The sequence below is a fragment of the Herpailurus yagouaroundi genome, unplaced genomic scaffold, assembly GCF_014898765.1.
Source record: "Herpailurus yagouaroundi ecotype Mexico unplaced genomic scaffold, PumYag 180, whole genome shotgun sequence".
Taxonomy (NCBI): domain Eukaryota; kingdom Metazoa; phylum Chordata; class Mammalia; order Carnivora; family Felidae; genus Herpailurus; species Herpailurus yagouaroundi.
In genome coordinates, this window is record NW_024412411.1 from 6,497,843 (window position 1) to 6,513,978 (window position 16,136).

Consider the following 16,136-nt stretch of genomic DNA (forward strand, 5'->3'; position numbering starts at 1 on the left):
TTTTGCGACAGAGAGAGACAGAGCATGAACGGGGGAGGGGCAGAGAGAGGGAGACACAGAATCAGAAACAGGCTCCAGGCTCTGAGCCATCAGCCCAGAGCCCGACGCGGGGCTCGAACTCACGGACCGCGAGATCGTGACCTGGCTGAAGTCGGACGCTTAACCGACTGCGCCACCCAGGCGCCCCATCAGCTGTCTGTTTTTAAGTAGTAAAGGCTGATTGACTGTGAAATAGATAGATAGATAGATAGATAGATAGATAGATAGATAGATAGATGATTTTCCACTTTAACTTTTTCAATTAACAGACCAGTGATCAGACTAAACTATGGTGGATAAAAATACTTCTGTTGTACTATCATTATCCCTAATTTACTAATAAATAAACTGAGGCACAGACAGGTTAACTAACATTTCCAAATTTACACAGTAAGTGATAGAGCCAAGATCTGGATTTTCCTGAACAAAGAGGCGATGGGTCCTTTTAAAAAAGCCAGGCATAGGAGAAAGGCATAAAAGAAAACTTTATAGTTTTTGAATTTTGAATCACATGAATTTATTATCAATTCAAATAGTATTAATTCAAGTATTAAAATAAAAAGCTTTATTTAATAAAACTTCATTTAATATATGGAAAGGGACAACTGTGAAACATTACCGACTTAGGGGATAGGATTACGGAGTGGGGTGTTGCTTTCGGATTTATGTATTTTTGTAATGATTAAATTTCATATAATTAACAGATTTACTTTGTAATCAATTTTTTAAAAGAAAATGTTAGAAAAACATATAGTACACATATGAAGGAAAATTATACAAGGACAGACAAGTAGCAAGGCTTCACCTATGCCAAGGGACCTGCCATCCAAGGTTTCCTTCAGGGTCATCTCCAGAAAGTTGCCCAAGCTACCAAGAAATAAGGTGTCAGTAATTTTACACAGCTAACAGAAGGCCTCAATGCAGTCCGGCTCCATGAGATTGTGACCTTGACCCTGATCTCCTTTCTTCTGGTTGTGACCCTAAACAAGGGCTAGTGAGGCTGGAGGTGTGGACAAGGCAACATGAAATAATTCTTCTCCTCAGTTAGGCTTCTATGCCTAAAGGTTTACCTTTCAAGGCAACTTGGAGTCTGGGTTTTTACTCTCAACTGGACACTTTTATTCTGAATTGAGTCTTTTTGGTGACTGAAAGTAAAATTTAAAAATTACCTAAGAGTGACTAGAAAAGTTATGGGACTGGAGTAAGATTTCATTCAGGAGCAGGGAAAGCCTACCTCACAGGGCAGTTTAAAGAGTCAATGGAGAGAAATTAAGCTGTTTTCTCTTATACACTATTGTGTTCCACTCAGTCAACCTACTGTACACAGATCAGAAAAACAAGCTCTGCAGCAGTTAACTGGTTAGCCAGGGCTGTTTCCACAGATAGTAATCGATAGGATTTAGCTGGGATTATAACCCAAGTATTCAGGTCCCCAAACCTCTGGCAATAAGCAGTAGCAGGGCTAGGAGGGGCAATTAAGCTAGGTGGCTGGACAATGGTTCTCCTTTTCAGAAGGATTTTGTTCAGGACATACAGGTTTTTTCCTACAGCCCCTGTCACTATCACTGCATCTAGAAAGGTGGGGCTACAGTAACAAAACTCTGGAGTCAGACCTCATTTTGAATCTTGCATCATGCAACCATGTCCAAGAATCTTAATATCTGAAAACTTGTTTCTTCATAGAGATAATGAAAGTGAGTAACTCAGAGGGACAAATTACATACTGCATGAAAAACACACTGTGAAGATTTGGTAAACAGCAATTATTATGACAATACTAATTTCTCCCTACAAACACAGAAGGATCTGGGTGAGAGAAGGGAGAATGCCTCATCTCCAATATCATAGAACTTTCTGCTTTTAAGTAGCTCCCCAGGTGTCTGCACAGTGGACAATGTAGGTGTGGGGTAAGGGACTTAGACTCCTACTGTAACAGACTTGGAAGAACAATCTGGACAACCAGCTCACCATGAAGAAGTAAGGGTGATTTAGCTGACTCAGGGTCTGAATGTTGTCTGTGGTCACTGAGTGAATCCTGGAGCACCAGGCCAGTGAGTAGAGCCAAGGCTCATTGACGATATATAAATTGATGTTGATGTTAGCTGCTTTATAATCTCTGGAATAAAAACAGAACCCACAGGTGATTTAGTCTGAATCTAGACTTAATCTCACCTTCCTCATCTAAAAGGGTAACAGCCACCATGTTTGTGAGAGGCTGTTACCTAAAACACTAGAAGCAGCTGGTCCTGTAGCAACTTATGACATGCTATGCAGAATGGGTTCATGTTGAAATAAGGTAAAGGACTGGATTTAATACCTCTGCTCCTATACCAACAATGGTGTATTAGTAAACTGGATATCCTAAGGAAAAAAAAGAAAAACTAGGGAAAAAAGAGAAAGCACTACTTGTAGCATTTGCCAATTTCCATGGTATAAATACGCCCACCATAGTCAATTTCAAGCTACCACTGGTAAAACAGATTTGCAAAGTTTCTAACTATTTAATAACTGGCTTCCATGAGCTGGCATAAACCAGCTCCAGCACATGACTGTATAGCATCTCTACTTACTTTCATCAGAGTACTTACCACATTCTACTATATTTATCTGCTTTCCTATTAGTCTTCTTTACTTGACTATAATCAAATTAAAAGTAGAGACTGTGTATTATTCATTTTTGTATATCCATTACTTAGCATAATACCTGCCTTCATAAATGGTAAATGAAGGACTGAAGAAATAAATTTAAATATTATTTAAATTTCAAATGTAAAAAAATTTTACAAGTCTTAAGTAGAGGGAATGAAACCAAATGTTTCCCAATACACAAAATATCAGCAGATACTTGTGCATTCTTTATAGAGAAAAGAAGAAAATAAGTATTGGAATACCTAGCAATTCTGGTCAAGTTGTCATTTTTAGGGATTTAAATTTCTCACAAAATACACCATGTAAATGGCTTCAAGAACTGTTTTAATTTTTTTAAATATAATTTACCATCAAGTCAGCTAAATTGGCAGAATAAATAAAAACATATGATCCAACTATATGCTGTCTTCAAGAAACTCATTTTAGACCCAAAGATACAGATAGATTGCAAATGAAAGAATAGAAAAAAGATATTCTGTGAAAATAGTAACCCAAATCAGCAGAGGTGGCTATACTGACATTAGACAATATAGGCTTTATATCAAAAAAGGTAATAAGAGACAAAGAAAGACACTATATATTAATAAAAGGTTCAATACAGTAAGAAAATATAACAATTATAAACATTTACAAACCAAATGATAGGCCAGGAAAAGGTACAGAGCAAAACCTGATAGAACTGAAGGGAGAAACAGACCAATTTGCAGTAATAATTGGACACTTCAATACCCGACTCTCAATAATGGAACGAACAACCAGATCAAAGATAAGTAAGGAAATAGATGACTTAACACAAGAAACTATACAGAATACAGACATATACAGAATACTTAACAATAATAGCATACACATTATTCTCAAGTGCACATAGGACATTTTTCAGGATAGGTCATATGTTAGGCCACAGATTAAGTCTCAATACATTTAAAAAGACAGATACCATACAAATTATCCTTTCCAACCACAAGCGGATGAAGCTAGAAGTCTGTAACACAAAACTGGAAAATTTACACATTCATGAAAAATTATACCACACACTTTTAAACAATCAATGCATCAAAAAATCACAAGGGAAATTAGAAAATACTTATAAATGAATGGAAATGAAAACATAACATACCAAAATTCATAGGATGAAACAAAAGTGGTACAAGGGAGAAATTTATAGCTATAAATGCTTATATTAAAAAAATAAAAATCTTAAATCAACAACCTATCTTTATATCTCAGAGAATTAAAAAAAGAACAAATTGACCCAACATAGCAAAAGAAAGAAAATAATAAAGATCACAGCTGATGTAAATTAGAGAAAAGAAAACCTATAGGGAAAAATCAATGAAACCAAAAGTTACTTCCTTGAATAAGATCAACAAAATTACATTCAGTTAGATGAACTAATAAACAAGACTCAAAGTACTGAAATCAGAAATGAAACTAGGGATATTACTACCAATTTGATAGAAATAAAAAATATATAAGAGAGTACTATGAACTTTTTACCCCCAACAAATTTGGTAACATAGATGAAATGGACAAATTCCTAAAAACACAGAACCTACCAAGACTGAATCATGAAGAATGAAAAAATGTGAATATATCTATAATGAGTAAGGAGACTGAATCATTAGCCAAAAATATCCCAAAATAAAGTCCTAGACCCAATGACTTCACTGGTGAATTCCACCAAACATTTAAAGAACTGTGAAGAGTGAAAGTTCGACTTCTTTCTTGACAATTTTGATGCATTTTATTTATTTTTGTTGTCTAACTGCTTAGGCTAGTACTTCGAACACTATTTTGAACAACAGTGGTGAGAGTGGATATCCCTGTCGTGTTCCTGATCTTAGGGGGAAAGCTCTCAGTTTTTCCCCATTGAGGGTGATAGTGGTGGGTCTTTCATACATGGCCTTTATGATGTTGAGGTATGTTCCTTCTATCCCTACTTTCTTGAGGGTTTTTATCAAGAAAGGATGCTCTATTTTGTCAAATGCTTTTTCTGCATCTATTGAGTGGATCATGCGGTCCTTATCCTTTCTTTTATTAATGTGATGACTCACAATGATTGATTTGTGGATATTAAACCAGCCCTGCATCCCAGGAATAAATCCCACTTGATCATGCGTTCTCCTTTTTAGTGGGGTCTTTGGTTTTAGAATCAAGGTAATGCTGGCCTCATAGAATGTGTTTGAAATTTTTCCTTCCGTTTCTATTTTTTGGAACAGCTTCAAAAGAATAAGTATTAACTCTTCTTTAAATGTTTGGTAAATACTCCTGGAAAGCCACCTGGCCCTGGACTTCTTTCTTGGTTATGGGTCTTTTCAAATTTTAGATTCCTTCCTGTTTCAGTTTTGGTAGTTTATATGTTTCTAGGAATTTGTCCATTTCTGCCAGATGGCCCAATTTGTTGGTATAAGTTGTTCATAATATTCTCTTATTATCCTTTGTATTTCTGAGATGCTGGTTGTGATCTCTCCTCTTTCATTTGTGATTTTATTTAGTTTGGTCCTTTCCTTTTCTTTGTGATAAATCTGGCTAGGGGTTTATCAGTTTTGTTAATTCTTTCTAAGAACCAGCTCCTGGTTTGTTGATCTGTTCTGGTTTTTTTATTTTGATATCATTAATTTCTTCTCTAATCTTTATTATTTCCTTTCTTCTGCTGGTTTTGGGCTTTATTTGCTGTTCTTTTTCTGGCTTCTTTAGGTGTAAGGTTAGGCTGAGTATTTGAGACACTTCTTCCTTCTTTAGGAAGGCCTGGATCGGTATATACTTTCCTCTTATGACTACCTTTGCTGCATCCCAGAGGTTTTGGACTGTAATGTTTTCATTTCCATTGGCTTCCATGTACTTTTTAATTTCCTCTTTAATTTCTTGGTCAAGTCATTCATTCTTTACTAGAATGTTCTTTAATCTGGAAGTATTCTTGGTCTTTCCAAATTTTTCTTGTGGTTGATTTCAAGTTTCATAGCATTGTGTTCTGAAAATATGCCTGGTATGATATCAATCTTTTTGTACTTCTTGAGGGCTAATTTATGACCTAGTATGTGATCTATTCTGTAGAATGTTCCATGTGCACTCGAAAAGAATGTGTATTCTACTGCTTTAAGATGGAATGTTATGAATTTATCTGTTAAGTCCATTTGGTCCCGTGTGTCATTCAAAACCATAATTTCCTTGTTGATTTTTTGCTTAGATGATCTGCCCATTACTGTAAATGGGGTGTTAAAGTCCCCTACTATTATGGCATTATTATCAATGAATTTCTTTATGTTTATGCTTAATTGATGTATACATTTGGGTTCTTTCAAGTTGGGGGAATAAATATTTACAATTGTTAGCTCTTCTTGATGGACAGACCCCTTAATTATGACATAATTCCCTTCTTCATCACTTGTTACACTTCATCTTTGTCTTAAAATCTAGTTTGTCTGATATAAGTATAGCTACTCCGGCTTTCTTTTCTTTTTTTTATTTTAGGTTTATTTTTATTTATTTTGAGAGAGAGAGAGAGCAAGCAGGAGAGGGGTACAGAGGGAGAAAGAATCCCAAGCAGGCTCTGTGCTATCAGCACAGAGCCTGATGTGGGGCTCAAATTCATAAAACATGAGACCCTGACCTGAGCTGAAACCAAGTTTCAGCCACTTAACCAACTGAGCCACCCAGGTGCCCCATCTTTTGACATCCATTAACATGATAGTTCTCCATCCCCTCACTTTCAATCTGCAGGTCTCTTTAGGTCTAAAATGAGTCTCTTGTAGGCAGCATATCGATGAGTCTTGTTTTTTTATCTATTCTGAAACCCTATGTCTTTTAATTGGAGCATTTAGGCCATTTACAATTAGAGTGATTATGGAAAGATATTGTGTTGCCTGTAGAGTTGGTGTTTCTGATAATGTTCTCTAGTCCTTTCTAGTCTTTGTTACTTTTGGTCTTCTTTGTTTTATTTTTATTTTTCTCCAGAGTCCCCCTTACGATATCTTGCAGGGCTGATTTAGTGGTCACAAACTCTTGTTAGTTTTTGTTATCTGGGAAATTCTTTATCTCTCCTTCTATTTTGAATGACAGCCTTGCTGGATAAAGAATTTTTGGCTGCATATTTTTCCCATTCAGCATATTGAATATATCTTGCCACTCATTTTTGGCCTGCCAACTTTCTGTGGACAGATATGCTGCAAACCTGATCTATCTTCCCTTGTAAGTTAAGGACTTTTTTCCCTCGTTGCTTTCAGGATTCTTTCCTTGTATGTGTATTTTGTGAACTTGACTATGGTGACTTGGTGATGGTCAGCTTTTGTTGAATCTAATGGGAGTTCTCTGTGCTACTTGAATTTTGATGTCTGTGTCCTTCCCCAGATTAAGAAAGTTTTCAGCTATAATTTGGTCACATAAATGGTCCCTTTTTCTTTCTCTTCATCTTCTGGGACTCCTATACTCGAACTTCATTCTTTTTAATAAGTCACATGGCACTCTATGTGGAAGACCCAAAATACTCCACCAAAAAACTACTAGAGCTGATATATGAATTCAGCAAAGTCACAGGATATAAAATCAATGTACAGAAATCAGTTGCATTTCTATATACCAATAATGAAGCAACAGAAAGAGATATCAAGGAATCTATCCCATTTACAATTGCAAAAAAAAAAACCACTATAACATAACTAGGAATAAACATAACCAAGGAGGTAAATGATCTGTATGCTGAAAACTATAGGAAGCTTATGAAAGAAATTGAAGAAGACACAAAGAAGTGGAAAAACATTCCATGCTCATGGATTAGAAGAAAAATATTGTTAAAATGCCAATGCTGCCCAAAGCAATCTACACATTCAATGCAATCCCTATCAAAATGCCACCAGCATTCTTCACAGAGCTAGAACAAACAATTCTAAAATTTGTATGGAACCAGAAAACATCCAGGATAGGCAAAGTAATGTTGAAAAAGAAAATCAAAGCTAAAGGCATCACAATTCCGGAATTCAAGCTGTATTACAAAGCTGTAATCATCAAGACAGTATATAGGTACTAGTCCAAAAACAAACACATAGATCAATGGAATAGAATAGAGAACCTAGAAATGGACCCACAAATATATGGCCAACTAATGTTCAACAAAGCAGGAAAGAATACCCAGTGGAAAAAGACAATCTCTTCAGCAAATGGTGTTGGGAAAACTGGACAGCGAAATGCAGAAGAATGAACCTGGACCACTTTCTTACACCATACACATACATAAACTCAAAATGGATGAAAGACCTAAATGTAAGACAGGAAGCCATCAAAATCCTCAAGGAGAAAGCAGGCAAAAACCTCTTTGACCTGGGCCTCAGCAACTTCTTACTCACCACATCTCCAGAGGCAAGGGAAATAAAAGCAAAAATTAACTACTGGAATCTCATCAAGATAAAAAGCTTCTGCACAGCCAAGGAAACAATCAACAAATAAAAGGCAACTGACAGAATGGGAGAAAGTAGTTGCAAATGATGTATCAGATAAAGGGTTAGAAGCCAAAATATGTAAAGAACTTACCAAACTCAACACCAAAAAAACAAATAATCCAGTGAAGAAATGGGCAAAAGACATGAAAAGACCCATTTCCAAAGAAGAGATACAGATGGCAAACAGACACATGAAAAGATGCTCAATATCACTCATCATCAGAGAAACACAAATCAGTGAGATATGTAAAACCACAATGAGATACCACCTCACTCCTGTCAGAATGGCTAAAATTAACAACTCTAGATTTTTATCCAAAGGATACATTTATTCAAAGGGACACAGGCATCCAAAAATTTAGAGCAGCACTATCAACAATACAAAGTATGGAAAGAGCCCATATGTCCATCAACTGTTGAATAAATAAAGAAGATATGGTATGTATACACACACACACACACACACACACACACACACACACACACAAAATGGACAATGGAATACTACTTGGCAATCAAAAGAATGAAATCTTGCCATTTGCAACATGGATAGAACAAGAATATATTATGCTAAAGGAAATAAGTCAGTCAGAGAAAGATAAATAAATATCATATTATTTCACTCACATGAGGAATTTAAGAAACAAAGCAGATGAACGTGGGGGAAGGGAAGGAAAAATAAGATAAAAACAGAGAGGGAGGCAAACCATAAGAGACTCTTAAATACAGAGAACAAACTGAGAGTTGCTGGAGGGGTATTGGGCAGGGGGATGGGCTAAATGGGTGATAGGCATTAAAGAGGACACTTGTTGGGATGAACACGGGGTGTTATATGTAAGTGATGTATCACTAAATTCTATTCCTGAAACCATCATTACAATGCCCTTGGATTTAAATAAAATTTTACAAATATAATAATAATTTGAAAAAACATAAAGAGGAACCAATACCAACCCATTAAGAAGGCTACATCAAAAAACCAGAAAACACTGATATGGAGGATGTGGAGAAATTGGAACCCTTGTATAATGCCGGCATAGCTGTTCTGGAAACCAGTATGACCATTCTTCAAAATATTAAAAATGGAATTATTTTTGAAATTTATTTAAACTCAAGTTAGTAAAATGGCAAAAAGTAACAATAAAAAATGAGAGATAAAATGTTTCTCAGATACACTAAAGTTACAGGAGTTCATCACAACTAAATCAGCTTTATAAGCAGCTTTGTAAGAAAGAGTTAAGGAGAACTCTTTAAGTAAAAAGAAAAGGCTATAATTAGAAAATTATGAAAGGAAAAAAATTCACAGTTAAGAGCAACCATAGATTAATCACTTATAAAGCCATTAAAGAGGTTAAGTCACGGGGCGCCTGGGTGGCGCAGTCAGTTAAGCGTCCGACTTCAGCCAGGTCACGATCTCGCGGTCCGTGAGTTCGAGCCCCGCGTCGGGCTCTGGGCTGATGGCTCAGAGCCTGGAACCTGTTTCCGATTCTGTGTCTCCCTCTCTCTCTGCCCCTCCCCCGTTCATGCTCTGTCTCTCTCTGTCCCAAAAATAAATAAACGTTGAAAAAAAAAATTAAAAAAAAAATGTTTAAAAAAAAAAAAAGAGGTTAAGTCACAAAAATGGTAAAACTAATCATATCTATAAAAATTAGTCAAAGGATACACAAAATAAAAAGATGTAAAATATGACATTATATGCATAAAATGTGGAGGGGAAGTAAAAATTAGTGCTTTTAGAATGTGCTCAAACTTAAGTGACCATAAACTTAATGTAGACTGCTACACACTGAAGATGTTATATATAAATTCAATGGTAACCACAAATTAAAAACCTGTAATATATACACAAAAATTAGAGAAAGGAATCCAAGCATACCACCAAAGAAAGCCATCAATGCATAGGGAAGAGAGCAAGGGAAGAAAACAAGAACAGAGAAAACTACAAAGCAACCATGAAACAAATGTAAAATGGTAATAAGTACATATATATCAACAATTACTTTAAATGTAAGTAGACTAAGTGCTCCAATCAAAATACAAAAAGTGACAGAATGGCTAGAAAAAATAAGACCAATCTTATGCTGCCTACAAGAGACTCAGTTCAGGCCTGAAGACACATATAGACTGAAAGTGAAAGGATGGAAAAACTTATTCCAAGCAAATGGAAGCAGGGAAAAAAAAAGGCCAGGGTAGCAATATTTATATCAGACAAAATGGACTTTAAAACACAGACTACAACAAGAGACACAGAAGGGCACTACATGATGATAATTAATCCAACAAGAGGATATAACAACTCTAAGTATCCATGCACACAACACCTTAGCACCTATTCAAATATTAGCAGTAATAAAGGGAGAAGATGACAGTAACACAATTATAGTAGGAGACTTTAACACTACTCTTAATGGATAGATCACTCAGACAGAAAATCAACAAAGGAACACTGGCTTTGAAAGATACATTAGACCTAACAGATGTATACAGAATATTCCATCCACAAATAGCAGAATACAGAATATTTTTTTTAATTGCAACAGGGAACATTCTCTGGAACAGATCATGTTAGTCCACAAAACAAGTATCAATAACTTTAGCAAGACTGGAATCACATCAAGCATCTTTTCCAAATACAACAGCATGAAACGTGAAATCAATTATAAGGAAACAAACTGGAAAAACCACAAATACATGGAGGCTAAACAACATGCTACTAAACAACCAATAGATCAACAAAGAAATCAAAGAGGAAATAAAATATACAAAAACACTGCAGCACCTGGGTGGCTCAGTTGGTTAAGCATCTGACTCTTGATCTCAGCTCAGGTCATGAACTCACAGGTTCGTGAGTTTGAGCCCGGCATCAGGCTCCACACTGGGAAACTACTTGGAATTCTCTTTCTCCTTCCCTCACTCTCTGCCCCTCACCTGCTTCCATTCTCTCTCTCTCCCTCCCTCCCTTCCTCTCTCTCTCTCTCTCTCTCACACACACACACACACACACACACACACACACACAAAACATACATATATATATGTGTGTGTATATATATACATATACATACTGGATGGCTCGGTTGGTGAAGCGTCTGACTTCGGCTCAGGCTGTGATCTTATAGTTTGTGAGTTTGAGTCCCAGGTTGGTCTCTGTGCTGACAGCTAAAAGCCTGGAGCCTGCTTCAGATTCTGTGACTCCCTCTCTCTCTGCCACTCCCCCACTCACACTCTGTGTCTCTCAAAAAATAAACGTTTAAAAAAATTTATAAAAAAAATAAAGTGAACCACTTTCTTACTAAACCCTACACAAAAATAAACAAAATGAAATAAAGGCCTAAATGTGAGACCTGAAACCATAAAAATCTTAGAATAAATCATAGGCATTAGGCCTTAGAAACAGGAAAAAAAACAAGCCTTAGAAGAGGAAAAAAAGCAAAAATTAACTACTGGGATTACATCAAAATGAAAAGCTTTTGCACAGCAAAGGAAAGCATCAACAAAATGATAAGGCAACCTACTGAATGGAAGAAGATATTTGCAAATGATATATCCAATAAGGGATTAATATCAAAACCTACAAATATCTTATAAACTTAACACCCAAAAGCAATCTGATTTTTAAAACTGACAAAGAATCTGAATAGACATTTTTCCAAAGAAGACATACAAAAAGATGCTCAATCTCATTCATCATTAGAGAAAGGCAAATCAAAATCACAATGAGATATCACCTTACACCTGTCAGAATGGCTGGTAATAAAAAGGCAAGAAATAATAAGGGCTGGTGAAGAAACCCCTGTGCACTGTTGGTGGGAATGTAAATTAGTACAGCCACTGTAGAAAAGAGGATGGGTGTTCCTCAAAAAATTAAAAATATAAATACCATAAGACCCAGTAATTCCACAACTAGATATTTACCCAAGAAGAACAAAAATGATCTCAAAAAGATATATGCACCCCTACGTTTATTAGAGATTTACAAAAACCAAGATATGGAAGCAGCTCAAGTGTCAATCAAAAGATGAATGGATAAAGATGTGGTATATTTATACACAATGAAATATTACTCAGCCATAAAATAGAATGAGATCTTGCCATCTGTGATAACATAGATGGACCTAGAAAGTATTATGCTAAATGAAATAAGTCAGACACAAAAGGACAAATACCATATGATTTCAATTATATGTGGAGTCTTAAAAACAAAGTAAATGAATAACCAAACAAATAAGCAAATGCAATAACAGACCCATAAATATAGAGAACAAACTAATGGTTTCCAGGGGGGAATAACAGCCATAGGGATAAAAGATACAGCATAGGGAATATAGCCAATGGTACTGTAAGAGCCTTATATGGTGACAGATGGTAGCTACACTTGTGGTAGGCATAGCATAAAGTGTAGAGTTGTGGCATCACTATGTTGTACACATGAAACCAATGTAATGTGTGTCAATTATAATGCAATAAAAAAAGAAATGTTTACAAAAAGTAAATTATGAGAGCAGATGTATACTATTTATTCTATGCTTTAAGATTTGAAAAACTGAAGTATGCTTTTATTAGAGTATTATGCACCACAATATAATTACTATTTTAAAATCCAAATCTAATTCCACCTTTATTTTATGTTCGTAAGAAGGCTTATGCTCCTGTTGTCATATCTAAAACTCAAACATAAAGTTTCTATAAATAAAAAAAATAAAGAAGAGCAAATTAAACTAAGGTAAGTAGAAGAAGAAAAAAACAAAGTACAGAAATCAATGAAATGGGAAAGTAAATATGCTAACAAAGCCATAATTGGGTGTTTTGAAATGGTTAATAAAATTCATTAACTCCCAGCAAGACTGACCAAGGAAAAGAGGGAAAATAAGAATTTCTACTAGCAAAACGTAATCTGATTTTTAAAATGTGATTATGTGTGATAAAGGATTAGTACCTAAAATCTAGAAAAAACTTAGCAACTCAACACCCAAAAAACAAGTATCCAGTGAAGAAATGGGCAGAAGACATGAAGAGACATTTTTCCAAAGAAGACATTCAGATGGCTAACAGACACATGAGAAGATGCTCAACGTCACTCATCATCAGAGAAACACAAATCAAAACCACAATGAGATACCACCTCACATGTGTCAGAATGGCTAAAATTAACAACTCAGGAAACAACAGATGATGTTGAGGATGCAGAGAAGGGGAACCCTTTTGAACTGGTGGTGGGAATGCAAACTGGTGCAGCCACTCTGGAAAACAGTATGGAGGTTTCCCAAAAAGTCAAAAATAGAACAACTCTATGATTCAGTAACTCCACTACTAGGTATTTACCCAAAGGATACAAAAATACAGCTTCAAAGGGGTAAATGCACCCTGATGTTTACAGCATTATTATCAACAACAGCCAAACTATGGAAGGAGCCCAAGTGCCCAACAACAGATGAATGGATAAAGAAGATGTCGTATATACATATACATATGTATAGGTACACACACACACACACACACACACACACACACACACACACACACGTACAATGGAATGTTACTCAACTATCAAAAAGAATGAAATCTTGCTATCTGGAATAATGTGGATGGAGCTAGAGTATTATGCTGAGTGAAGTCAGTCAGAGAAAGACAAAGACCATATGATTTCAAACTCATATGTGGAATTTAAGAAACAAAACAGACAAACATAGAGGAAGGAGGAAAAAAAGAGAAGGAAGCAAACCATAAGAGAGTCTTAACTATAGAGAACAAATGGAGGGTTGCTGGAGGAGGTAGAGGGAGGGATGGGCTAAATAGGTGACAGGTATTAAGGAGGGCACGTGGCATGATAAGCACTGGGTGTTGTATGTAAGTGATGAATCACTAAATTCTACCCCTGAAACCAATATTACCCTACGTTAACTAACTAGAATTTAAATAAAACTTGAAGCCCAAAAAAAAGAAAAAGAAAAAAAATGTATTGAATTAGAGATGAATGCACTAAATGCCACTGAACTGTTCATTTTAAAATAGTTAATTTTATGTTATGCAGGTTTCACCTCAATAAATTAGTACTTACAGTTAAAATTTTAAAACACTATAAAATTTCCACATCAGAAATAAAGCAGAGGGCATTTCTATTTTTATTAAAATAACATATTTAAAGCATTCTTGGTCTAAGTGGCAAGGTCACAATGTCTTGTGACAGTGGTCAGATAGAGTACGAAGTGAGCATAATCACAGAGCATGTATTAGAAATGTGACTGTAATTACAAATATCCTTGTCATAAACACTACACAAATAAGTGAAGGTACAACTACTTAATTTCTTAAAATGCAGTGGTCCTTGAGGAGAATTACTTGGAATAATGTACAACTCATGAATTTATCACAATCACCTTTGCGTACAGCTACATGGAAAAACCTTTATTGTCTTTAATATATGGTTTCCTTACAGAAAAGGATGGTGCCTTCTGACTTTTCCCATAAAACTAGCATGGTGCACTGGTACATATTATTACTCAGGAAATATTTGTTGAGCTAAATTAAACTGCTTCACTTTGTAACAAGACTCAGGGTATGATTCCTCTCAAATCTGATGCCATTTGAAATTATGCCCACATAACTATAGCCAAGGAATAACTTTAAAGCCCTAAGGTGAAAGAACTCTGGAGTCTGTGAGGCCTATATTTAAATCTCAGGTTGGTCCCCTACTGATCAAGTACATTAATTTTGGTGAATTACATAGCCTGCCTGAACTTTGCCTCTTTGGGGGCAAGTTTCCTCATTTGCAAAATGGGGATGATGATAATTTCCAGGGCATGGCAGGTAAGGATGGTGATGGTAAAAGAAGCAGCTAACGCTTAATTGTGTTCTTACATTTGCCTAGCATTTTGCATGTGCATAATATGAAGAATAATTTCCTCTAATCATTAAACCAGTCCATCAGGGTATTATTATTTTTTTCTTTAGGTTATTGCTATTCGGAGCTGTCAGCACAGAGCTTGATGCAGGGCTCCAACTCATGAACTGCAAAATCATGACCTGAGCCAAAGTTGGACACAACCAACTGAGCCACCCAAGCAGCCCAGTTATTGCTATTCTTATTTACAAATGAGAAAATGGATGATTAGAAATCTGTCCAAAGTCATATGTCTGTGTAGCTGGTGGGTAGGCCAGGATTTGAAAAAGAGCCTATGGTCTAACAACCACAGAACTTGACACATAATAAAGGCTCAATAAATGGAAGCTATTATAATTACTTTTTTAACTACTACATCAATCTAAATTATGATTAGGAGGGGCACCTGGGTGGCTCAGTCAGTTAGCTGATTTCAGCTCAGGTCATGATCTCATGGTTGTGAGATTGAGCCCCATGGTGGACTCGGTCCTGGGCATGGAGCCTACTTAAGATTCTCTCTCTTGGGAGAAGCCAAGATGGTGGAACAGCATGGAAGGGTTTTTTTTTTTTTTTTTGCATCTCGTGTCCATGAAATACTGCCAAATCAACACTCAACCATCCTATACACCTAGAAAATTGATTTGAGGATTAACACAACAATCTGCACAACCTGAACCACAGAACTCAGCAGGTACACGGAGTGGAGAGGTGAACTTGGGGAGAGAGAAGCTGGGGAGGGCAGGGAGCTGTTTTTGCTTGCAGAGAGAAAATGGAGAAGGTGGGGATGGGGGAGGATATGGAAAAGCACACCCCCCACCAAAAGCAGCTGGAGAGAAGGTGGAAAAGTGGAAATAGCCACAGGGACTGAACTAAAAAGGGAAAAAGGAGAAAGGAGAGGGTTTAAATTCCACTAAGACTCTATAAACAGGGGGAGCACAGAGTCTGAAACTCCATAGCTTGATACCTGGCAGTGCTCTGGTGGGAAGGGCAAATCCCCAGGAGCAGAGTGAAGTCCGATTGGTTCTTGGGCCACATGGGGAGAGGCAGTTCTCCTGCAGGGAGAACATTTGGTAGAGGCTGTGCGGACCCCCCACCAGCAAAGGTACCAGCAGACCTTGGAGAACAACCACATT

General features: G+C 36.4%; 1 protein-coding gene across 5 annotated transcripts in view; it reads right to left on the reverse strand.

The window, feature by feature from the left end:
• Positions 1-16,136, reverse strand: part of GDPD4 (glycerophosphodiester phosphodiesterase domain containing 4) — a 198,733-nt gene that overhangs the window by 66,332 nt on the left and 116,265 nt on the right. For all 5 annotated transcript variants that reach the window (XM_040489449.1, XM_040489448.1, XM_040489447.1 and 2 more), the window contains one exon: positions 2,008-2,155. In XM_040489449.1, the coding sequence (XP_040345383.1) occupies positions 2,008-2,155 (148 nt within the window). The remainder of the gene's footprint in view (positions 1-2,007; positions 2,156-16,136) is intronic.